Here is a 27723-nt window from a genome sequence, read left to right as displayed (position 1 = left end):
CAGCATGTCGATTCTTTGAGCAGATACGCAGTGTTTTGACACCTGCTCCATTACTGGAATCCGCAGGTGTCAAAACACAGGGGAAATCCGTACAAAATCTGCAGGTAAAATGCAGGTCATTTGACCTGCAGATTTAGCCAAATCCGTGTGGAACAATCCGCAGGGTAATCCGCAACGTGGGCACATACCCTAAAGGTGGATAAAAAACTGTAATGGGAATACTGAAAGATAACAATGGCAATTAAGTGCCTGACAATTGCCCGAGATTTGTCTATTAGTCTTTTTCGTAATGCCACAGACAAATTTGCCTGTCAGTATAATGACCCAAACACATTAAGGCCCCGTCACACTAAGCAACTTACCAGCGATCCCGACACCGATATCAAGGTGTCAGGATCGCTAGTAAGTCGCTATGTGATCGCTGATGAGCTGTCACACAGACAGCTTCACCAGCGATCAGCACAGCGATGCCGAGCGCCCGGCATCGCTGGTCATCCCTGTAAAAAATAGAATCAAAATAAAAAATATAGTTATTCTCACCTTCCGACGTCCCGTTCAGCCATGCTGCCTCTCTCCACGCTCCGGTCCCAGTGATCCTTTGCGAGAATGACCGCGAGATGTCACGGTCTCGAGGGATAACAAAGTCTCACGGTCATTCGTGCAAAGGATCACTGGGACCGGAGCGTGGAGAGAGGCAGGATGGCTGAATGGGACATCGGAAGGTGAGAATAACTATATTTTTTTTTATTATTTTTTACACCTGATCACTGGTCTCCCGCCTGTCACACACAGTGATGCGTGCTGGCCAGCGGGAAACCAGCGACCAAAGAAATGTCCAGAGGTTTCTTCCAGCGATCCCGGCAGGGGGGGCCACTCGCTGATCGCTGTCACACACAGCGATCTCGCTGGTGAGATCGCTGTTACGTCACAAAAGTTGTGGCTCAGCAGCGATCTCGCTACCGAGATCGCTTAGTGTGATGGGGCCTTTAGACTAAAGTCATCTCTACTTGTCGATATCAGCAGGATTATTTGAGAGTCTGTACATGACAGAATTCCAACTTTACCCCGTACAGATGATGTTGAGGAAAAGAAGATTTGGCCTTATTGAATTTCCAATAGCTGATCCTTTTATTTTCCCGTAGATAAGTTGATACCAGTGGAGTATGACAGTGTCTCTTAGAGAATAAATGAATGCTCAGCCAAGCTGAACATTCATGTGAATGGGGGAGTCAGAGGAGGTAGCTGGCAGCCAAATGATGGTCCATCTGGTAGGTCTCTAAAATGTATTGGGCCTTTACACTGACAGGCTAAAATGGTTTTGAATGTTATGTATTTCAATCTTTATACAATTGATGAAATGATCACTGGTTCAGGTCCCCCCCAAAAAAAAATTGGTAAAAACTGTTATTCGTTTAAATTATTTTAGTTTTTTTTTAAATGCTTCACACTGAAAAACATGAACATATTTGGCACTGATGCAATCAAGTAGATTAGTTTAGATGAGCACTTCACATCTAGATTTTTCTCCAGAAGGGAGCTGGTATTTCCAAGACTAAACATGTACAGCTCTCCATTGAGAACACTGTGGAGGTAATGATTATAATAAACTTCCCACAGCAGACCACAAAGATGAGAGATTTTCCATTTAAACCACAATGATATTCCTACAATCCAAGCTAGGTATTTAAAGAAGAACAATTCTAGCATATATAAGTGAAAATTTATCTGGCCTACCAACAAGAACATTTTTCATAGTGTGATTATTTAGAATGTGATAATTAAAGGAGAGATAAGTAAGCCTGCCAAGAAGGATATACTTATCATAGTCCACATAGACCACATTGTGCAAGTCAGTGGAGAAACTTTATACTTCATATGTGTTGCATGGCCATTATTCCACCTATTCACTGTAGAATTGCAATGGTGAATTAGCAAATAGTTTGAAACTGTAAAAATTATGAAGAAAGAAATGCTAGTGGATGTGATTAAACTATGGAAATACAGTTGCATCAGAGAATTAAAAATCTGCAAGTCAAAAGTAATACACAATGTACTCACGATAGCAAAACAGTGAGTATTCCGGCAGCTGTCTTTCGGCTTGAAAGCAGCGCATGACGTCCCTGCCATGCGCTGCTTACAAGCATAAAGCAGCTGTGGCACCGGAACAAGACGCTGCGCAGAAAGGTAAGTGTAATGTGTTTTTTATGTTTTTCTGATGGGGCCATGCATACCAGGATGTGGATGGAGGATACCAGGGTAAGGATGGGGTGATGCATATCAGGATGGGGATGGGGCCATGCATACCAGGATGCTATTAAAGACAAATGAATATTCATTGTGGTCCACACCCATGGGTGTGGAATACAGTGAATATTATTTTCTCTTTAGCAGTGGGCACAGGCTTTAGCCACAGCAGCTGGCTCCTGCCTCCTGTGACCCACTGCTCCGCCACTGCCACTCCTCCACCTCTCCACCACAGCCAGAGCAAGTACATCTGGACTATAAGATGCAGCCACATTTTTGGAGGAAAAAAGTGCATCTTATAGTCCGAAAAATATGATATATATATATATATATATATATATATATATATATATATTAGGGTTACAGTGCGGTGTATTGAAAAAATAAAATGTAACTCTATTCAAAGTCTCACCCCCTATAATTGTTACATATAATTATGTAATTTTAATATAGAGTAGCAGTAACTGCCCCACCACTCTTTGAAACGCTCTCCAATTAACTTATTGTAATTTGTAAAAAATATTTTATATTATTAATATTAGTATATTTTTCCTGTTTCAAAGTAACCTTGCCAGATTACAGACAATATTCAGTATTATTCAGTGTTTGAGGTAAGTCTACTCTCTAAATATTTACGCTTCAGCCTACACCACTCTTTTGTGTCTTTTACTGTCTAATTAAATTTTTGCCTCAAATTCACTCACTTTAATGGAGGGTAGGGTGAGCATGTGCAGTAGCACAGACTCCATTCACTGTCACGTCCCAGACAATAAAGTTTGTTGAAAGGCTGAGTGCAGGGTAGCCAATGAAAAAACTTTGAGGTTGTAGCCCCTCTCTCAGTCATTAGCATAGATTGCTAATGGCGAATGAGAAAGTGCACAGCCGAACACACATGGATTCACTCAGCACTAGCAGAAACGTATCAAATGTTAAAGAAATGTGGGTTTATGCTTGCTATTTAGACCTCTCACAGAGTTATTCACTGTTATCATAAAAAATGGAGCAGTAGTAAAGGAATTTGGTTAATTGGAGGCAGCACAATATTGGACAGCAGAGGATATTACCGGTTCTAAATCGGCAGGTGTTGGCTAGGATTTATTTCATGCAGTGTATAGAATCGCAGCCAACATGTACCAGTGCTATTGCCACAGCCAACAAAGTACTTTGGTTCTGTGAAAAAGTGAGAATCCCATCAAGGCAAAAATATCACATGATCAGTAAGGTGAAGAGTCTGTTTGGTCAATGGAAGAGTCTCAAGAAGAATGCTAGATGGTGAACCAAAACACAAGAATCCAAGGAAAAGGAATTCTTTAACAAATTTAATTATTTGTTGATTTCGCTCACGCTGATGCCATGAAACTTATAAAGTGTCAGGAAGACCGTGACTTCTGCCTTGCTAAGAGAGAAAAAGGTCATTGTGGAAGCATGGGACCTTTAGACAGAATGCTGGCCAAGGTGGAGGAAAGAAGATTTATGAGAGAATTTTAGGCAGGGAAATGAGGAAAAAAGGAAACTGAGCGAGTTCAGCAGTCGATAGCCTCGGCTGAGCTTTGCAGTAGTAGTGGCAGTTGCAGTGTAAAAGCGTTTCTGATAAGGATATTGATGATGGCGAAGGACATTTTAAGTCCCAAGAAATGTAAGTCAGAAAGATCTGTCAACATTGTGACTCCGAAAGTTGCTGCAAATTTAGACAGAACTAATACCAGTGAGTGAAAAGCCACCTACCTGCTTGCTGATGCTTCTCAGTCTCTTGGCCATGATCCAGACAGTCTCATGGTCAATAGGGAATCTATCAGACAGGCTCGTCGCTGCCATCAAGAGATTGCAGCAAATGCTATCAAAGATTCATTCCATGGCAGTGATCTACTGACTGTACACTGGGACGCTAAAAGGATTGCAAGCCAGATCTGCAATGAAACTGCTGAGAGACTGGCAGTACTAGTGTCATGAGGAGGAACTGAGAAGTTGTTGTTGGTCCTAGAGAAACTTAACAGCCCAGGAGCAGCACAAGCTAAGGTTGTATTAGAGGTTCTGTAGGAATGCAGCTCTTGGATAAAGTGAAGTTTATGTCATTGGACTCGACCAGTAGTAACACTGGCACAAAGGCTGGTGCTTCCGTCCTCCTTGAACTGAAACTGCAGAAAGAACTACTGAGTTTGCCGTGTAGGCATGGTATTCACGGGCTCATTACTGGAAGTGTGTATGAGAAATTGTGAATGTGTGCAATCTAAACTTATATATAATTCATTTACACTTCCAGTAATTATATTTTCTTGATTGTTTAATTAGCTGGACATAATGCAGTTTAAAGCAAACATTATATAATATTATGGAGATATTCCTCAATCTTTTCCTGACCATACTCACCATATATGTTTTGATTCTTTAAGACATTAGTGAGGCATTACATAAGCTGCCTTTTGCTGGTCTGCGATGACTAAGATTGAGGACCACCATTACTAAACCTTACACCACTGTTGAATTAAATGTCTTTTGAAGTCTTAATAGCCCTCACATAGTGTCATCACTTTCGCTCAGTAAAAGTGTTTATATACTTATGTATACTGCATTTTGGCCCTGTGTGCAACATTGAAAGTCTGTACTTTGTTCAGAGGGAGACATACAAAATAAATTATAAAGGTCACCTTCTTGGTGTATTCTATTCCAGCAAGACTTGTGCTACTTCCGTCTTTATAAATTGTCCCCTATATCATTCTAAGTGATATGGAGGGCATAGAAACAAAAAATGGTGTCATATATACTGGAATTTAAACTTGCAACACATAATATATCCATTATTACTAATGATTGAGAAATGTGCATAGACAATGTATAGGCAAAAAGCTATATAAAAGTTAACATCCTCAGTCTTATGAAATAGTATAGTAAAATATAACAATAACAATATTTATCATGATGCAGCTTCACCAATATATCTTGGGTATCTCTCCATTTCCAGATCTAATAGGATTCAAAATGGATACCTTGAACTTGGAACAATTCCACTATGGTGAATATTGTGATGGACTTAGGCTAGTTTCACACTAGCATTTATTCCACGCAGCGCACGGCGCCGCTAAGCCCAGCCCCCTGCCGGCTCCCTGCCCGCCCCATCCGGACGCTTGCGATCTGCGCACCCTATCTTTAGCATAGGGTGCGCAGATCGTGCACTGGCCGTGCGTTAGTAGGATTTTGGCGTGCGCTGCGCACTTTTGAAGGTGCGCCCGTGCATGCCAAACGCAGCATGCTGCATTTCAGCAACATGCTGCATTTGGCGCACGGGCGCACCTTCAAAAGTGCGCAGCGCACACCAAAATCCTACTAGCGCACGGCCAGCGCACGATCTGCGCACCCTATGCTAAAGCTAGGGTGCTCAGATCGCAAGCGTCCATGTGCGATAGTAGGCGGCGATGACCGGATGGGGCGGGCAGGGAGCCGACAGGGGGCGGGGCTTAGCGGCGCTGTGCGCTGCGTGGAATAAACGCTAGTGTGAAACTAGCCTTAGAGTACAGTAATAATTTGGGACAGTGCATTTTGAGTTTTTTTCAGTTTTGAAAAAAAAAATACTGTTATCAATGTGAGATTTGTCTCCAGTAAAATCTGATTTATACTCTAATGGTACTCTTATAAGCCTGATGAAGGGACGTAAGCAGTCCCGAAAGCTTGCCTTGTAACATCATTTACTACTATTTGTTAGCCATTAAAAGCTATCACACCCACAAGATTCCTATTTTGTTTCTCTCACTGAGAGCACTTTATATATATTTTGTTCCATTTAAGACATCCCTGCACTTTCGGATCTAATAAGAACTTCAGGGGTACCTTGTACTTAAGACAAATCCCACGCTGGTAAATAAGGAGATGGAGTTACTACATATTGCAATGGCACTTGAGAAATAATCTATTCCAAATAAATCTATAATATAAGCGAGCATTGAAGATATTCTTGTGTGCTGCAGGTGCGGATGTTGTAGTTTCATACAAGATGTCGCTACATTTTCTGATGTAATAAAATAAACAGGGATGCCGCTGACCTGACAAATCCCGCTATGGTGAATATAAAGATGGATTCACTGCATATTACAATGGCACAGAATAAGTAATATGTGCTGAATTAATATATACAATAAGTGATCTTGCAGATATACTTGTTTGAAGCTTGAAGTTTGGCCATTGTGGCACTGCTGATTGTGGCACTCTTGTTCAGATGGGTCTATACTTGCGCATACAGTGCTTCACTGTATTCTCACACCAAATCAGAAGTAGTCTGTAATAATAAGCTTAGTTCACAACAATTACTTCATACTATATGATGAAGCAATGGTGCGATTTAGGAAATTGCTTTGAACGTTTGAACTGCATACAAAACACACGTTATGGTCACATATCTAGTAATTAAAGCTCTCCTGTCTCCACACTAATTGGGATAGTATCTAGATCTAGATTTTGAACTGCATGTCTTCCTTTTTAATCCAAGTACATGAAGTCATTCCCTCCTTGTAGACCCAGTCATTTAAAGTCTTATCTGTCTTTTACGGACATCATGCTGTCTCCATCCCTTTGTTTCATCTTGCTATGGAATGAACCCCTCTGGCTACACTATCTTGTTTTCAAAGTTATTCCATTGTGATTTGGATCCTAAACTCAGATGAATCTTTTATGATCTCCACATGTTCTCTCAAAATCATTCGATAGGTTTAATCATTTTATAGCATGCAGTAACAATTATACATGGCTTAATAAAAATAGATATTCATTTTGTACAAGTATCTCCATTGTGTGCCTCCTGGATACAAGTCAGTCTTGTAGTTGGGTTTGCTCTCATGCATGGCATAACTGCCAAACTTTATAATGTGGCAACCAAGTTCAGCAATTCGGCACCCAAGCAGATACAGCTCCATAAGCACAGAATGAATTGCAGATGAATGTCCTCTGGCATCATATGATTCTACTTTGACAATGATTACAATGTTGCAAATGATTATCCATCCCTGTTTTCGCTCCATACCGCATTTAATGAAAAGTGACACAATCATGCGCTAAGGATATGTAGCAGAAAAGTATGTTGCAAGCATAACATTGTGGAACGAACATACATATGTTAATGAACTTTCACAGATGTCAACATGATTTATACATTATTAAATATATAGCAACTTTTAAATTTTGCTGAGGCTAGCAGAACAGTAAAATTTAAAAGGTAACTATAATTTAATAAAATATGTTTTATATTTTAGGGTTTGACAAGTGCTGCTTACAGTTGGGGGTTCAATACCTGAGAATGCTACTGATCAGTCCAAAGACCTCTCTGAAGTGCACAACTTCTGCATGAGTCGCTCGCTCAGAGCCGAGTACAGGCTCATTAGAAAATTTATGGATCAGTACACCACTATCAACAGAGAGAGGTTTATATGGGTTGCGCCACCATAAAGAATACATTTAACCAAGCAGAAAAGGTGGAAATAAATGGTTTTGCAACTTACAATTATTAAAAATTACACTCAATTCAAAAAATAACAAGCTTTCATTAGCTGGAGCATGCTCTCTGGTGCCGAGGAGCATCTGAAGCAAGCATGATTCTCAACTATATACTTCCCGTGCTAATTGCGGTACAGGCACACTGTAGGGCTCAGAAGGCAGGGGGGGCATTTGGATTTGGGAGTGCAGAATTTGTTGGGATATATTTTGGAAGGGCAAGGGGTCATTTCGCCTTTCAAAAGTCTATGTGTAGAACTGCAGTAATGTGGAAGCCCCTTTTATTTCCATTGGCAGATAACTGACCTGAGTGGGGACTTATTTTTTTGTGGATTGAGTTTAAGCTTTTATTGGGAATATTTTATGTAAAATTCTGGATGACATTTATCCTGTGCTCTACGCTGAGCACTTACATTATTATTATTATTTATTATAGCGCCATTTTTCCATGGTGCTTTACATGTGAGGCGGGGTATACATAATAAAAACAAGTACAATAATTTTAAACAATACAAGTACAATCGGGGACAAGATTACAGTTTTAGCAATACCATTTTTATTTATATTCAAAATTTTATAGGTTAGGCCGTACCATATACGGAAATACCAAATATGTATACTTTGATTATTTTTGTTTTTCCATGATTATATGTATTTACCGGGTTCATATCTTTCTTTTTTAAAATGTGATTTTTAAAAAAAAATTTGTATAATTTAACCCCTTTTTGACATCAGGCGTAATAGTACACCAACGTCAGACTCCCTCCCTTTAATGTGGGCTCTGGCGGTGAGCCCACATCTTCCCTAGCATATGTCAGCTGTTTTGAACAGCTGACAAGTGCCTGGAACAGCAGCGGGTGGAATTGCGATCCACCCGCAGCTATTAATCCGTTAAATACTGCTGTCAAACGCTGAGAGTGGCATTTAACATCGCGCCGGAAATCCGCCCACCGGTGACCTTTGTCACATGATCGTTGGTCACCTTTGGGTTGGCATGACAACCAGAGGTCTCCAACAGACCTTTATGGTTGTCACTGCCGGCTTGCTGTGAGCACCGCCCACATGTGATCATCGCCTATATGTAGCAGAGCCGATCGGGCTATGGCAGCTTCTAGTTTCCCATGGAGACTATTGAAGCATCCCAAAAGTAAAAAAAAATGTTTTTACAAAAATTAAAAAAATTAAAAAATATAAAAGTTCAAATCACCCCCCTTTTGCCCCATGCAAAATAAAACAAAAAAATCAAACATACACATATTTGGTATTGCCGCATTCAGAATCACCCAATCAATAAAGGAAAGGACTAACCTGTCAAAACGCCAGAATTACTTTTTTTGCTCGTCACAACATTGCATTAAAATGCAATAACGAATGCACCAAAATGGTATCATTAAAAACGTCAGCTCGGCACACAAAAAATAAGCCCTCACCCAACCCGAGAGCACAAAAAATGGAAACGCTATGGAAAATTGCGCAATTTTTTTTTCTAACAAAGTCTGGAATTTATTTTCACCACTAACATTAAAATGAATCTAGACATGTTTGGTGTCTATGAACTCGTAATAAATATAAACCTAGCACTCAACTTAAAGGTATTTGCAAGGGGGTTTATTGTAGTACACGAAAAAGACGTTTCGGTCAATGTGACCTTCTTCAGTTATGAGGAGAATCTCTCTCAGGTAATGAGCTTGTCAGAATATAGGAGAGGGGCAACCGTGCCTCCAGATGCGGAGTCCACATCATACCTTTAAGTTGAGTGCTAGGTTTATATTTGTTGCTTTAACGGTTTGGGAACCTAACCTTAGCACCATCTTGAGTTGTGCTCATGGTGTTCTTTCTATATGAACTCGTAATGACCTGAAGAATCATAATGGCAGGCCAGTTTCAGCATTTAATGAACCTAGTAAAAAAAGCCAAAACAAAAAACAAGTGTGGGACTGCACTTTTTTGCAATTTCACCGCACTTGCAAGTTTTTTTACCATTTTTCAGTACTTGACATGGTAAAACCAATGGTGTTGTTCAAAAGTACAACTCGTCCCATAAGTAACAAGCCCTCACCTCACCATATTGATGGAAAAATAAAAAAAGTTATGGCTCTGGGAATAATGGGAGTGAAAAATGAAAACGCAAAAACAAAAATACCTCCGGGGGTTAAAAAAAAATGTCTTTACTTATTTACCTTGTCCCAGGTTGGGACATCAACTTTCCATGCCCTGAATGCTGAGCTAATACTCTGTTAACTCAGTGTATCGCAGAGAGGGAGGAAGTGTGTCAGCTCCTTCTCTGAGCAGGAGCTCACAGGTTACGAACCTGGGTGACCCTGCTGCCATCTTTCAATCTAGGGTCACCATGAAGACTATCAGCACCACATGACAGCCATCTCGTTGTGCTGATCGAAGCCAAGAGGGAGTACCCTCTCTTTGCTATGCCGATCAATATCGATGTCACTATTGACAGCTACATCATATGCGTTAAACCTCCACGATCGTAGTTAGCACCAATCATGTGAGTTGCCCCAGGGTGTTAGTTCTCATATAGCAATGACACCTGCTTTCGATTGTGCCGTCACTCGGCGTGATCCCGCGCAATCGTCACGCTGTATATACACCACGGTTTGCGGGAACGCACCTCCTGCAGTGCCGTACATGTACAGCGGAGGTCTTAAACGGATTAAAGTCAAATTCAAACATGATGTCTGATGTGAATGATGTCTGTGTTTTCCATTATGATAGCAGTATTTGAAAAGTTATATAATGATGACAAAAATAATGTGCAGTAAAGCTTTACATGAATATAATGATGTGTTACACACACATACGCTCACCCACATATCATTGCTTTAATTTTCTCTTCTAAAATATTACATCACTAAGCTTGAATGGAATGTTAAGGTAATAAGTCTCATCTTACTTACATTTGTTTTCAAATATATGTTCCCTGATCTTTTGGTCAAAGTAATCAGAATACTATCAGATAACCTAGATGGCTTCAGTAGGATCAGATGACAATGTACCATCTATGGCCACCATCAGAAATCCCCCAGGTAACTGATCACACAAAGAAAATCAATTGTGATGAGATTTCTTTTTGTCCTTTCACCATTGCTACCACTCACATGAACCCGGACCAGAGCCTGCTGCCATTGCTCCTCTCTCTTGCCGGCATAAGTGATAACATGCACTAATTTGTGCTATGGTGATCCATGACTATGAGAAAGTTTCACAAGAAAGCATAGTTTAATGGCTAGCTTCAGCCTCCTCTTAGTATTACGTAAAGCTGGTAGCTACAAATAAATTAGTTGCTACTAAGCGAAGTAATATGACCATAGAAAGCATTCATACCAGGATATACATGTATTTTTGATCTAGTGAAATGAATTTTGGCATGTATTGGCAAATCTATGCAAAAATACATATTCCTTACAATTATGCACACAGAAATAGAGAAGAGCGTCCTTTGTGCACAGCTCAATGTCTACATATAAGAAAAAACTTGATGTAAGGTCCCCATACATAATAGAGTAATAGAAAAGTCACCCAACTTGGCAGGACGTATGAATCATTTGGTGTATTGGGGCCTTTTGACTCTTTTGCAACAGATGATGGTAGATGAAAGAATGATTAGGTATGCTAAATTTAAATGGCGATTCTTTTTTCTTCCGAGAGAAAAAGACACAGCAAGAGTTGTCTGGTGTTGGCTTACTTCCCTCTCGTAATTGAAAACGTATTCATACCATGCTACGCTACCTATGCTGTATGGCTATGGTTTTTCAATTTTGTGATGAATGAGTACCCTAAGGGTGAGTGTACTGAGGGAATTCCCTGCTGTCCATAGCTGCCTCACATTTCTGAACCCAGAAAAAAACTATAAAATATACATGGAAGAACTCAAGAACCATTTACTTGTTGTGAACAAGTCAAATAAGTCAAAGTAAAACTGAGTATGCATTCAATTTTGTAATAATAGCATCTCAAATTCTTAAAATATTGCTATTAACATCTACTGAAGTTCCACTTCTATTTCCTTCTTTTTGGCTTCATTTTAGGGACGTAGGACAGAATAAAAGACAAGCAGAGAATTATGCAGATGCATATACCCATGACTTCTAGCGAGGCCCTGGAGTCCTTGTTACACCACAGACAAATTTTTTAATTGTAGACAATTTTCTAATCTGAGGTAAATAATTGCATATGGTCTTTCACTTCTGGCTTTTATTCTTAAAGTTACATGTAACACACAAAGAATAACTTGCTTATGCAAAAAGGAGTATTTGATAGAGCACGCCATTTTTAATATCGGATGTTAGAAACAAACTAGAATAAAGGTACTGTCACACTTAGTGATGCACCAGCGATCCCGACCAGCGACATGACGTGGTCAGGATCGCTGGTGCATCGCTAAGTGGTCGCTAGTGAGCTGCCACACAGGCAGATCTCACCAGCGACATCACAGGGGTCGGGGGTCGCTACTTACCTGTCAGACGAGGCGATCCTGACGTCCTCCCGCCCGTGTCCACGCTCGTCGCTCGTCTCCACAGCAGGAAGCGCCGCAGGAAGCTGACGACAAGAAACGGTCCAGGACGTTCTTGCGCGATCAGCGATAACCAGCAGGGGAGCGGTTGGAGGTAAGTATCAGACATAGCGATATCGCTAGCAATATAGCTATAACGTCACAAAAACCAGTGACGTTATAGCAATATTGCTAGCGATATCGCTTAGTGTGACAGGCCCTTTAGGACTAGCTTTCTTTATCAAATTGATCAAGATAATGAAGGGTTTTAGCATAAAAAATGATTTAGAGTCAGAGGGTCCCTTCATTATATCCAGCCCTATAATGTAAGAGACCTCTTTTTCATACCCGAGGTCATGTCCTTTAACACAGATACTGTTCATAAAGAGGAGTTCAGTGGAAAGCCTTTCGGTTCATCACAAGTAAACTCATGGTAGCAGCTAGCAATTTTAAGATTGCTTCTAAAATATGTTTTTTTAAAAAAGCTAAGGAGCCCCATTAGGGAAGTAAACAACCAACAAAGCAAAACTTGTTATAAAACATACCATTTACCAGATTTACATGAGTGCACTACTAACGGTTATACACAACAGTAAAATATCAGCATCCTGAGGATCGACAGAAATGGGCCTATATTTTATGAAAGACTTTTTCACATAACATACTGTATATATAGTCATTAGTTTCTTACGTGAGAAGACAGCTCCCACATTCTTTTCGAGGTCATAAATGTGCCACATTATTAATCTAAGGCCAATAGGTTAAGAAATTAGATATGGATGACCATGATTGAAGCAATAAATAATTACACCCACCCTGCTATTTCAAAAAGCTGTAGGAGGATCCACTAACATTTTCTTGCACTCGTAAAATATGATAAAATATGATTTATCAGTATCAAGACTCTCAAAAGAAGAGATTTGTTTGGATAATTTTTAGACAGCTTTGCCAAAACACATACTTCATATTAGATTTCTATAAATACTTACTTACCAAATAGAAATCAGAGGAACTAGTAGGTGACTATAACCTATTTTTTTATCTTAGCACATTCTTTGCTTCTGGTACATTTTGATACATCATAAACAACCTTTTTTACCTCCCGTTAACGGTGTTGGGCATCTGCATGTATAATTAAAGCCTTTGTTTTCAAGGCAAGCTATCATCAAAACATTACCTATTGTTTAAATCAGGTTTTTGGGTAAAATGTATTATTTTTTATTTTTGTCAATGTCATTTATTATTTACAGATTACAAGCTGAATAAAGAACTATAAAATAGAAATATTTCAATTCTCACACAGGCTACTGGGGCTTTCTTAAACTCTCTTGTTTCTGAAAACAACACATGTACATAGAAGCAATGGTCAGACACTAACTTTTGCATTCAAACATCTAATGAGCCTGTACAAAGGTCTCCATTTAGGGAGGAGGTTCAAGGTCAGCTGTGATATCATTTATAGTGAATTATTATTATTTATTATTTTGGTGGGTCCTGTGCAGAGGTGATGATAAGGTTCAGCATGGGTAGGATTGGGGTGAGCCGCTAATTTAGGTAACCATGTTTCTAACTACGATGATGCACCCTAATCATAGTGGGTAAGGGGGAACCTCAGCAGATGACTACATTGTTACTGAAAAATAATCAGTATACAAACACAAAGACCGATATTACCACCATACAGTGGCAGTATATTTGTAGATACCAGTTCTGCAGAACATATTATGAGATTACAGGACAGTTATAGATAGTAACTAAAGATGACATTATTTCTGATTGAGTTTGCTCACTTTTCTTGGGCCCAGTCTACCATGATGACTTCTTCCAGCCATGACTATTCTGCATAGTTTACAACAAAGACACAATTGATTACTCTCATTTTCAGATCCATCCTTATCTATTCCCAATCTGCACAAATTTATCATCCTACTGCCACCCAAATATTGAGCTTGCTGCTGCCATGTTTTACCTATTAATGGACCTGCTGTGTGGCATGGTAACAGGACTCTTCTTATTGCACCACATGATTGTGTCAACTATTTTGCCATTTCCATAGTAAGATTCCCCCTTGCTTCTTAAATACCAACCTAACATTAAAGATTGCCCCAAATACCTCTAAAAAGTGATTATGTCCCCTAATACCCCCACTACTCATCACACACAGTATGACAGACCCCACAGCCCCCTCCACACAGTATAATTGCTCCCACATATCCCCACACAGCATGATAAACCACACAGTTCCCTACAAAGTAAGATGAACCACAAAGTCCCCCATATAGCAGGAAGATCCACTATACTCCCCACAAAATGATGGACCAGACAACCCTCAATATAGTATGATGTCCCCCCCAGCATCCCCTATGCAGTGTCATGGCCCCCAAAGGCCTACACACTAAGTTTAATGTTCCTATAACCTCTAGACACAGTATCATACCCCCACACAGTATGATGGCTCCACAGCAGTCCCCACCACATGGTATAATAGCGCCATAGCCCACCACGCAGTCAGCATCTCGGCAAAGGTGAAGTGACACCGTCACACCACTTGTGCCAAGACTCTGAGGCAGTGCATACTCCTGCCATTCTGTAGGTTGCAGGCCTAAAGTGACTACAAAAAAGTTAATATTGGTCATCACTCTGGTTGGGCCCCACTATGTGAGAGAGCTTGGGGCAACCACCAACTCTGCCCTACCAGTAGCTATAGTACTGATCCTGTGTTATGATCTGTGTATGGAGGTGTTACCCATCATAGTAATCCTGTCTGTGATAATTTGGAGCCAAGCTGAAACTCTCTCTGAATAGACAGGAAGTATGAATCTCAAAAAAAGGCTCATGTGGCCAATGTGAAAATTGCAGGCTTGCTATTTTTTTTCTTTAATAAAGATCAAGATATGAAAAAACATTGCCAAACATCTTTAAAATGACATGCAGCAGAAAAATCTGTTAACCAACAGGTCAGTTTGATGAACTTTTATTTAAAGCATTTGGGAAAGACAAAGTGACAAACTGTGGATTGAATGTATTGTTTAGATGACTTCATACTTCAGTAGACCAGAATTCAACAATTTTCCAATCATCAGAATCCGATTTCAAATGAAACAGTAAGGGTTGAACTAAAAGGACTATTTTAAGAAACATCTATTGAATATACATAACCAAGTAATACGATTCCTAACCTTGTCATAAATGTCAGAGTCCGTGCTGCCCAAGGTTCAAAGATATGGTCACAAACAAAGGCGAAGCATAAATGCGGTTTATTATGTCAATGCGTTTCAAGGTTTTCAAACCTCTTCATCAGGACAAAACCAGTGATATGTTCTTGACCCTTGCATCTACTTTATACAGTCATATGTTAAAGTTTGGGCACCCCTATTAATGTTAACCTTTTTTCTTTATAACAATTTTGGTTTTTGCAACAGCTATTTCAGCTTCATATATCTAATAACTGATGGACTCAGTTATATTTCTTGATTCAAATGAGGTTTATTGTACTATCAGAAAATGTGCAATCTGCATTTAAACAAAATTTGACCGGTGCAAAAGTATGGGCACCTCAACATAAAAGTGACATTAATATTTCGTAGATCCTCCTTTTGCAAAAATAACAGCCTCTAGTCACTTCCTGTAGCTATTAATGAGCTCCTGGATCCTGGATGAAGGTATTTGTGACCATTCCTGTTTACAAAACAATTCCAGTTCAGTTAAGTTTGATGGTCGCCGAGCATGGACAGCCCGCTTCAAATCATCCCACAGATGTTCAATGATATTCTGGTCTGGGGACTGGGATGGCCATTCCAGAACATTGTAATTGTTCCTCTGCATAGATTTGGAGCAGTGTTTTGGATCATTGTCTTGCTGAAATATCCATCCCCTGCGTAACTTCAACTTCGTCACTGATTCTTGCACATTATTGTCAAGAATCTGCTGATACTGAGTTGAATCCATGCGACCCTCAACTTTAACAAGATTCCTGGTGCCGGCATTGGCCACACAGCCCCAAAGCATGATGGAACCTCCACTAAATTTTACTGTGGGTAGCAAGTGTTTTTCTTGGAATGCTGTGTTTTTAAGCCTCCATGCATAACGCCATTTTGTATGACCAAACAACTCAATCTTTGTTTCATCAGGCCATAGGACCTTCTTCCAAAATGTAACTGGCTTGTCCAAATGTGCTTTTGCATACCTCAGGTGACTGTTTGTGGCGTGCTTGCAGAAACGGCTTATTTCGCATCACTCTCCCATACAGCTTCTCCTTGTGCAAAGTGTGCTGTATTGTTGAATGATGCACAGTGACACCATCTGCAGCAAGATGATGCTGCAGGTCTTTGGAGGTGGTCTGTGGATTGTCCTTGACTGTTCTCACCATTCTTCTTCTCTGCCTTTCTGATATTTTTCTTGGCCTGCCACTTCTGGGCTTAACAAGAACTGTACCTGTGTTCTTCCATTTCCTTACTATGTTCCTCACAGTGGAAACTGACAGGTTAAATCTCTGAGACAACTTTTTGTATCCTTCCCCTGAAAAGCTATGTTGAATAATCTTTGTTTTCAGATCATTTGAGAGTTGTTTTGAGGAGCCCATGATGCCACTCTTCATAGGAGAATCAAATAGGAGAACTACTTGCAAGTGGCCACCTTAAATACCTTTTCTCATGATTTGATACACCTGGCTATGAAGTTCAAAGCTCAATGAGGTTACAAAACCAATTTAGTGCTTCAGGAAGTCACTAAAAAGTAGTTAGGAGTGTTCAAATCATGAGAATGATAAGGGTGCCCATACTTTTGCACCGGTCAAATTTTGTTTAAATGCAGATTGCACATTTTCTGTTAGTACAATAAACCTCATTTGAATCCAGAAATATAACTGAGTCCATCAGTTATTAGATATATGAAACTGAAATAGCTGTTGCAAAAACCAAAATTGTTATAAAGAAAAAAGGTTAACATTAATAGGGGTGCCCAAACTTTAACATATGACTGTAGGTGCCCTGGCCCCTGGTTAGGGACTGTTGAAGTAGACATTGCAGTTGAACTTAGGGTAGCATCACAGTAACGATTTCTTCACATCCAAGAAAAACACTCCGATTATCTGATCGGACTTTGACAAGAATTTGATCAGATCTTAATCAGAGTTGCATCAGTTTTTCTCGAATGTGGAGAGAAAAGTAAAGGTTTCCATTCCGTCATTCAGTTTTTTTCACGGCTCCATAAACTTGCATTGTAGATTTTGATTCGACACAAACAACAAAATCGGACATGTCTGATTTTTTCCACAGACCACTTGATCCAAAGAAAATATCGAACATATGCACAGTCCCATAGCATATAGGTACGATTGTTATCCCAGAATACCATGGATAACACGCGTACAAGAAAATCAGTCATGTTCACAAGCATTTACTCTAATGTTGCAAACCTGCCAATCAATCAACCCTCTATAAATAAAACAGGTAAAAATGTATATACAATAGCCTTAATAACTTATAATTAAGTTAAATCCGTAAGCAGACACCTATTTGTGTTTTCCGTTATGGTCTAATAGAGGATAGCTGTATACTGTAATGAAAGTCTAAATTCAAAACGATGAATAACTTTACAAATATAAAGTGCAGCCCCAATACAGATGACATAAAACACATCACTGGCAGAAAAGCAATTCTGGAGGACTGTCTGCAACAAATTTAGCAAATGGTACATTTGAAAATACCCCCCAAGAAAGCACCTTTATCCCACATTAGTTGAATCCATATTGAATAATGTGCCCAGTGACTAGAAAAACACAACGATGCACAGTCTGTTCATTTCGTGATTCTAACTACTGCATAACTGTGTCCATTCCTTACATATACAGTGTCCAGAGCTCCGTGACAGATAGTTTCAGCATTGTATGAGCACTCTAATCTATTTGGATCACGCAAAAAAAGTGGGACTGGGTAACATGAAATCCCCTTCAGAAGAGACAGCCATGCCCTAAGGCAGCTGTTTCCTACGTAATGGCGTACTGGCCTGACTCTGAACTCAACGACATTGACCTATTAGGAAATACAAAGCACAGCTACCTCATTGCTAACTACAGTTCTGAAGTGTGGGAAGAATTGCTAAGAGAATAATAAAAGTTGCTAAATCTTTTAATGTTATATAGAAGAGTGTATGTGAAGATTTAAACTTGAGAAAAGACAATATGACTGGAGCGGGGAAGCACAAGTGGGATCTGTGAGTTGACCTGTAGAGATACGAGCGAATACAGTGTAAGGAAAGAGTCGAATGGCCTTAAAACTGGGATGAAGATCGCAACGTAATGCTTGGAATGGCTGTCACCTCTCCTGACCCGAGCGTGACAGCTGCATGGAAATACATGCTATCCAAAGAATAGTAAAGACGGTCACAAGGGAGCGCCAGCCATGGGTTCCGAAAGGGATCACTGCAGCTCCAGCCGGGTACATCAAAGGAGGAAGTAAATTACGATAATGGCAGAGCCCGGTCAAAAGGAGCGCAAAGAGCTCTTTGCGCTCCTTTTGACCGGGCTCTGCCATTATCGTATGGAAATACATGCTGTCACGCTCATGTCAGGAGAAAACACGGGCAGTCCGAGCACTGCAATGTGATCCTCTGCAGAGAATTACGGCCATCTGACTCTACACGTAGACTGGGGTTCTTAGCGCTGGATCTATTCTAGACGCCGATCAGTGTTAACTGCCGATCTCAAAATATTTACCGTCATATAACAGCCTGTTTAAACAGGCAAAACACGCTTCAGATGTGTACTGAAAAGGATCATTCTGTATACGTAGGCTGCCAATGTTCTCGACAGCATAGGTCCTGTTTACATAGGATAATGTTCTACCGAGAGTTATGATTTTTGTGCAAACCAAAAGATCGTTTCACTCAAGCAACGAGTGCTTTACATGTTTGTTGGATGATTAGCAGCCTGTTTAGACTGCATGATTATTGTGAGCACTTGCACCTTAAAACTCACCAGTGGAATTAACTCTGGGAGCCCACCATACAATTATATGTATACCTTCACTTTTTGTTTTTCAGTGTGCAGTTTTGGGGGTTTTTTTTCGCTTCTTCGTCATAGCCGTGTACGGTAAATACTTGTTTTTTTTCCAATGTCACTTATTGTTGCTATTACAGAGTTAAATTAATTTGTTGAAGGGGAATGGAAAAAAAAAAAGTAAATCCACTATCATGTTTTGCCTTTTTTTCTTTTGCAAGAAATAGCCTCAAAATTATGTAACAGTGATTGAGTATATCTGCAGGACTGTATGCAAACTGTAACAACCTAACAGGTCAAGGGCAGTAAAGGGGGATGCAATCTGTGTCTCACTGGCTGTAATTAAAGCTACAACTGGGAGCAGGGTCTGAAGATATGCCCGCACCTGTCAGGATGTACTGGGAGTTGCACATTTCTTTACAGCTGGGAAGAAGCCACAGTTCCTGAATGTATGGAGGAAAAGGGGTGGAAAGTAAATGGAAAAGTAATGTCCGTCCCTTTTTTAATCTTTATGTTGTTTTATTTTCCTTGACAGCTTGCTGTCAGCAATTTTCTAACTCTCATTCAGACTTTGGGTGAATTTCCAGGATACAATCGTAATGCATTTTTTGTCACGGTTTTCCAAAACAGGGGTAAAAATATTTTTTACACTATTTGGATAATCTAGGCAAAAAAAACAACTCTTTTTATCATGATTTAAAAAAATTGATTGAAGCAAAAATATATTACAATAATACCGACTTTGTATGCTGACTGCAAAAAAACAGAAGATATCAGTGGTGTGAGGAGATAAGGTGAGGCAAGATGTCATACTAGTTGCTACGTTTAGGCAGTAAACTGTGTAGTTTATTAAATGGCTTTTCCAGGACTACTTCATTTTTTCCTTGCTGGGCTAAGAAGTGGAAGGTAGTTGCTATCTAGCTGTCTGGTCTACTCGGCGCTGGCAGCCACTGACCGCTCCTGCCTGTGATTCTGCTGCCTCACGTCAACAGAGCAACTTTTCCGAGCTACTACGGGTGTGACTGCGGACATGTTGCTGATTGACAGCCGGCTCCCTGCAGTTATGCATTGGCTATCATAGTTGTCAGCATGACATTGTAGTCCTTCCCAGACAGCAGAAGAGCAAAAGAGAAACAGCTGCTGGGTCAATGCGGAAGCCCCAGAATTGTCGGCAGTAGTAGTCTGTGACTGCTCTAAATAGGCAGATCTGGGTCCTTGGCACAACAGGCAGCTAGTTATCATCTACTGGCATATAAATTCTTAGGCCCATAAGTAAAAAAAATGTAATAGTCCCAAATAATCCCTTTAAATAAACCAGTTAGATTACAATGTAGTGACTGAGATGACAATAGCATTATAAACAGGGCATCATTTTACGGAGAGTGGGCACAGAAGAGGGCATCACCAGTGGGGGAAAACTGCTGTAGTGTGACACACTTCTTGGGTCAGAGGGCCACCGGATGATTAATTGGGCCAATTCAAGCCTGAATGGAAACTAAAATTAATATTAAAGCAGCCTTCCTTAGAACATTGCTTTAGTAGTAGGATGTAAATTAACCTTGTACCAAAGTCCATATATTAGGCCATGGTCACATGTTCAGTATTTTACATCAGTATTTCTAAGCCAAAGCCAGGAGAGGAACAATCAGAAGAAAACTATAATAGAAGCATGTCACCACTTCTGTATTTATCACCCACTCCTGGTTTTAGCTTACCGATACTGAGATAAAATACTAACCAAATACTGAATGTGTGAACGTGGCCTTAAAGGGAATCTGTCACCTGGTTTTGGCGGGCGATGAAAACGAGGTCGGTCCGGTCCGATGGGCGGTGATCCCGAAGTGTGCCGCCTCCCCATCCTTGGCCACCGTCCGCAGTTTTTTGAGGAATAGGAGTAGGTCTCCGACTTTTGTTGCAGGCAAAATACATCCGGGGCTTAGTTAACCGGCGCATGCACAGTCAGGCTTTTCGACTTTGCCCGCAGTTGGGCAAAGCATACTGAGCGTGCGCTAGCCAAGAATGCTTAGCGCGCGAAACAAATGGCTGAGACCTACTCCTACTCCTATTCCTCAAAAAACTGCGGATGGCAGCCAAGGATGGGAGGCGGCACACATCGGGAACACCGCCCATCGGACCGGACCGACCTTGTTTTCATCGCCCGCCAAAACCAGGTGACAGATTCCCTTTAAAGGGGTAATTTAAGTCTAAAAAAAAAAACAGGAAAGACTGCAGCATACGTGATAATATACCAAAATACACTACTTACCTTTTCTCTCTCCTCATGATTCAGTGCAGAGGCTCTGACAGTGCCATCTACAAGTAGTGGACACATGGCTGCTGCAGTCATTTGGTGGCCTCAGCAGTCACAAGCTGTGTTACAGGCATCACCACTCAGCAATGGGAGCCATGAAGCTAGCCCTTCAGCAAATTAACATTACTGTTATGGCCACTAATTGACTACAGTGATCACAAGTCTACAAGGAGCACCATAGTTACTATTTTATTGTCATGCTGACATTAAAGGGAATCTGTCAGCAGGTTTTTGCTATGTAATCTGAGGACAGCACGATGCAGCAGCTGAGATGTGTCACTTATTAGGCTGTGCACTGCTGTTTGGTTTTATTACCGAGAGAATATCACTGCTTGGATCACAGTGCAAGCAAGCCCTGGTTCTGTCCATGCCCCCTCCTCTGATAAGCAGCTCACTGTTAATAGACAATGTACATAGAGTTGTGTGTGGGCGGGGTTAGCTTTTCAGCTCTGCTAGATGCCAACTCGTAAAAACTCTGATTATGTCACAACTGTTGCACCCAGTAAACTAAGTGCTACATTGTTGGAATCAGGGTCTTTTTTCCTACATTATGCTGCTCTCAAATGTGGTAGCAAAAACCTCGTGACAGATTCCCTTTAATTTGCATTTGACAAAGTCACCAAGTATTAAGGAGGTTGTCCACTACTAGGACAACCCCTTCTTAAATGAAATGTTCGTCCCCAATAAAATAGTAAAGCCTATACTCATCTCCCATGGTGGCTCCTAAGATTTAGGCTTGCAGAAAACATTCACAAACATAGGAACATGTTTGATACCTCTGATCAGAAGAAAACATAGGCCCAGTGTTCCTGCATTATGGAGATATACAGTAGGTACATTTTGTGCCATACTATCATACTTCATGCAGTGTTAGATTACAATGCAAAGCTTCTATGGCCTAATATCTCTCTGTACATTGCATATGGTCATTGGATGTATACATGTAGCACACTGGTAGTCTATCCCAAAATACACCATTGTGCATGAGCCCATGTGCCGAGCACAAATATCCTTCTAGTGACGCAGGAACATACTGTATGTTGTGTCTTATGTAAGTTTCAATGGACAGCTGGCATCACTGATCGCACTTAATGTACAGCAAAAGTATCACCAGATGTATCTTTCTACAACGCTGGAAGCCATCTCTGCTACATTTGAACCTATTGATGCCGCTTCTTGCCGTTTTCTTATGTCATTTCTATCCTAAGTCATATTGATCCCCACATTAAATAACAAATCCCACTAATAACCCGTTCAAAATAGCAAAGCCACTGCAGCTAATTTGTGCGGAAATCTGTCTTAATACCATATATACTGGAGATTTTCCGAATACCAACTCATCATGAAAAACAAAGGTGAAAAAACACGCTGTTCAGCACATCATGCCCTGGCAGCTCTTACAAGATTTCAGGTTTTATATCATTATGCATATTAATAACCATTCCTCCTATAAGGCTTGGGGAAATAGACCTCCTTGTAATGTAACCACCAGATCATTCTACATGAACTTCACATTTTCCCATATTCACATACAGTATAAACGATTTTCATGATGGTCGGTGACCACATGTTTCCATTTTGCACATGGCACTGTCCTATTTTCCGTAGCTGTTGCGTAACTGTATTGTTATTTTATTTTTTTTACAGAAATCAATAGGACTCATGGAATTAAGACATTTTGTAATATTTCTCTGCTTCTTTCTCCTTCCGGACTGATCTTTCACTTTGTAAACTCAATATTCAGCGAAGGCAGATTTTCATATCATTGAGATAGTATGACTGTCGCTTCACGGGAACTTGCAGCAGAATATTTGTATCTGCCTATAACATCTCCCTCCTCCTCGCTTGTCACTTTTCATAGAACCTTATAAGTACCAACTGTCATCTCCTGTCTCAGAAAAGGGAACATTTGTCTTCACTGAATATAGATTTCACAGATTTTACCCATGAATTTAAAGTGAATGATCAGTCTAGGAGGAGAAAGAAGCAGATTTCTCCTATAAGATCTGTTAAAAAGTTTCTTATTTTCATATGTTCTATTGATTTATTAACCCAAAATTAAAATGATGATAATTCTTTAATAGTGCAGACAGAGTGAACCCGAACTGTAAAATTCCAGGGTTCATACCGGACATAGTGCTAAACACCGAACACGGACTTCTAGAAGTCAAATTTACAGTTTGGGGGTCCGAGGAGGAGAGAGAGAGATTTTCCTGCTCCAAAGTTCAGGTCACAGTTGATTTCTATAGGGTTGAGGTTTAAGTTTGGGAACAGTTCTGGTGGAACTTTGGACTAATGTTTGGTCGAATCCAAACTTCCATGGGTCAGCTCATCTCTCCTCTATAGCATATTACCACGGGTTCTACCTCTTCACTTTACATATTTGTCTTCAGTAATATCCTGGGCACTACTGTAGGTCAGACAGCTTACAATTAGTGGTGAGCGAGTACACTCGTTGCGCGGGTATTTCCACGCATGCTTGGGTGACCTCCGAGTATTTTGTTGTGCTCGGAGATTTAGTTTCTGTCGACGCAGCTGCATGATTTGCGTCAGCTGGACAGGCTGAATACATGTTGGGGTTGCCTGTTTGTTAGGAAATCCCCACATGTATTCAGGCTGTCTAGCAGCCCCAGATCATGCAGCTGAGATGACAAACGAGTATACTCACTCATCACTACTTACAATCTAATTGACAGTGACATAGGACACAGTGTTTTTCCAGGTGGTTTACTATCTGGTTTCTGTTCTAGTTCCAACAACGGTTTTGAACGTAGAAATCATATAAAATTAAAGGCTATAAATAATGATTTATTATTAACCCAAGATACCAACTTGACTATAAGCGCATAATATTCGTCCAAATATCAAAGAGACACAATGGCTGCGCACAAAATGATGGCTTAACGAGCCACTGTGATGACGTCCAATACATAATACCTCTGAAGTAGCTGGATGGAGAACCAAGTAACAAAGCCACGTCCATAATATTGGACATAGTACTGTACAGTACTAACCATGAGCGGTGCACCCACACCAGTCTTACACACGGGATTATAATCACCCTGATGTAACGGTTGCCATGAAAAAGGACCTGGAAAGTTGAGGGAATGTTTTTGTCAAGAGAAGATGATGGGGTTTTTTTTAAGCGTATTGGTGCGAAGTGCCAGCAAGTTCGGACATTGTGGCGTCACAGATTAAATCTGCCGTCAAAGCTTACATGTTGAATACTGATACAATGTGCATTTCAGCTAAAAAAATAAAACTATTGATAGAGAATTTAGATTGTGAGCCTCAATGTGGACAATGATGAGGTCTGTAAAGCGCTGTGGAATTAATGGCGCTGTATAAAATGAAAAAATAGTGAATCGGTATAATATAGTTTGTTTTGCGAATTTGAAGAATCAGACAATAAAAGACTAATATGAGAAAATGTCCTGCAGGTTATTGCTAAATTCCAAACCACCAAACAATTGCTGCTTGTTAGGACCTCAGGGAGTCCTGCACCAAGAAGATAAGGGACTATTATTGAGGCAGGGCTCGTAAAAGTGCCAATTCAAAGGAGTGCTGTGAAAATAGGAGTGCTGTCCCATCAATACGTTTTTGGGTTTAGCTCACTTGAATTAATATTAAGGCACGGTTAAGCGTTGGCAGGCGGACAGGTGGGAAACATTGTGTCATTGGGATCCTAACAAGACGGCTTAAACAAAACATGGCTCACGTTTTGGGGAAGGGAATCGGCTCTGTTCAGCTTCAAATACAAGGAATGGTTCTGTCAGCTCTGTGGCCATGATCTTCTTCCCATTACTGCAGGGATAAATCATCGTGTTGTGCTCTGGTCTAATTACTTTGGAGAAGCAACAGAGGTGGATCTGGAGTATTAGGGTGTCAGCTAGGGTGTCAGGGAGAAGCTGAAGCAGAGGTCACACGGCTCATTAAGGATATGTACTGTATCATGTAAGAGATACGGAATCACACTGATCATGACATTACTGCTAAACATAGTATATTAATGATCTGGTGACTCCCCGTTACAAAAGGGAATTTCCAATAAATAAAGCAGAAATTTAGAGGCACGCCTCTCCGGGCTGCTGCGTTATGCTCCATAGACATAAGAAGAGGTCATGCAGCACAGAAATGGAGAATCCCACCACTAAAATAGCCGCATCCTGTTGGGACAATAATATGTTACTTCCAGTAGACATTAGCCAGAAGAGTCTCCCCGCAATTGCCAGAAAGGAGATGGCATTTCTGCATTCATTCCAAACGGAAGCCACTGAACTGGAGGCTGGGGGTCCTATCCTGCAAATAATACATCTACACATGGAGAGTGACGCTTCTGCCAAACACCCACCAATGAGGGTGCACACGAGGGGATGATGCGTGTCATTTCCGACATTCACAGTATAGTAACAGCCTGGCATGGGGATTACACTGCTCTGTACAACAGGAGACACCAGGCAGGCACAGGCCATTATTAGGGGGGTCACAAAGCATCATCCATCCTGGCACCCATGTATAGACGGGTAATGTCTGGGCCTCAGTCAGGAGCGTGGAGACTTCCCTGGAAGTGCTGGCAGACTTTCCCCAACTTGGAAATGACTGCCAATGTTTAAGAAAATAAAGAATTTCTAAGGCTTGTAAGTCCGAAAAACTCAGCTAAGGAATTCAGGCACATGGTGTACTATCAGCAGCGGTCACCGCTACCTAAATGTCCCTAATAGTTACTATCGGGCAATATCACATTAACAGATATTATAATTATAGAACTATTAAACTTTATGTAAAGCGCTGCAGAATATGTTGGCGTTATATAAAGAAAGATTATTATTATATAACAACGAGCTAAATGGAATTATAGTCATGAATGTAATACTAGAAGTGCAGGGACATTGCCAGATACTTTATAGATAGATAGATGGATGGATAGATAGATAGATATGGGATAGATAGATAGATAGATAGATATGGGATAGATAGATAGATAGATATGGGATAGATAGATAGATAGATAGATAGATAGATAGATATGGGATAGATAGATAGATAGATAGATATGGGATAGATAGATAGATAGATAGATAGATAGATAGATAGATAGATAGATAGATATGGGATACTGTAGCTATGGGATAGATAGAGAGATAGATATTGGATGGATAGATAGATAGATAGATAGATAGATAGATAGATAGATAGATAGATAGATAGATATGGGATGGATAGATAGATAGATAGATAGATAGATACATAGATATGGGATAGATAGATAGATAGATAGATAGAGGCTAGAGATAGATATTCTGCCTATGTTTCCATAGAAATATAATAGCTATATATGCTGAGCACACCCCTATGAAGCGAAGTCTGTGGCTCGTCACTTCTCCCGCACAGGTGTCTCCAGTATCGGACCCAGTCACTTTGTGAATCCCCAGCCATCCATACTTTGGGTTCTGTTCCTGCTTTGCTATCTATGCAGTGAATAAAAATCCCAAAAGGCAATGTACCTGTGAGCTCAGTGGTGAGAGTCCGGCAGATAGACGGCTGCAGTCCACCACTTCCAGGAGGTGATGACAGGACAGTGTGTGATCCGCTGCCGGGAGGTGTCAGGTCCTGCTTAATGACTGAAGCTGGGCTAGTGCTGCAGTGGGTGTCCTGCTGTCCGGGGTGCTGCCATAGCCGGGGCTGGAGCCCTCCACTCAGTCATCCACTCTGTCCACAAACCAATGCTTTGCCTGCGTGAGTGACTCCGGCTCCTCCGGCGGGGGGAGGAGGCGCCGCCCGTCCACTCTCCGATCAGGCGGCACTTGCTGGTCTGGCAGCGCTCGTGCTCACTGCTCGGCGCACACAGGGGCAGAGCGCAGGACGGGCGCTACACGTGAGGTATTACAGTGATTCATTGTTCAGCCAGCCACGACCTCGCCAGTATGAATGACATAACTGCCTCGGCACTCACACGGCGTGCCAAGAGTTAATGCAGTACTTAACCCTTCCGGAGAATGTTCCCGTATATGTACCGTACGGTGTGCGCCTCCACATTGCTGTTACTTGTACAGGTTACCTGGATGAATCGGCTTTAATGTGACACCAGATTAACAACCCAAAAATCTACTTTATAGAGTGGTCACTTCTCATTCCCTTCTGTAGGGGGCGATAATGAGGGCAAAAAAATTACTGACCAGTCTCTTA

At 40.7% G+C, this 27723-nt stretch overlaps 1 protein-coding gene across 2 annotated transcripts in view; it reads right to left on the bottom strand.

The window, feature by feature from the left end:
* Positions 1–27420, bottom strand: part of SEMA3D (semaphorin 3D) — a 286427-nt gene extending 259007 nt beyond the window's left edge. The window contains exon 1 of one of the 2 annotated variants that reach the window (XM_073551303.1): positions 27042–27420. Coding sequence is in view for 1 of the 2 variants with exons in the window: in XM_073551302.1 (XP_073407403.1) it covers positions 26886–26973 (88 nt within the window). In the remaining variant the exon portion in view is untranslated. Of the gene's footprint in view, positions 1–26885; positions 26994–27041 lie in introns of those variants that run through there. The other variant, XM_073551302.1, reaches the window with a different exon arrangement.
* Between the last annotated feature and the right edge of the window lie 303 nt (positions 27421–27723).

Source organism: Dendrobates tinctorius, unplaced genomic scaffold (assembly GCF_039654945.1).
Source record: "Dendrobates tinctorius isolate UK_male_01 unplaced genomic scaffold, ASM3965494v1 ptg000174l, whole genome shotgun sequence".
Taxonomy (NCBI): domain Eukaryota; kingdom Metazoa; phylum Chordata; class Amphibia; order Anura; family Dendrobatidae; genus Dendrobates; species Dendrobates tinctorius.
Note: the sequence above shows the minus strand (reverse complement) of the source record. Positions and strands in the feature narration are given on the sequence as shown.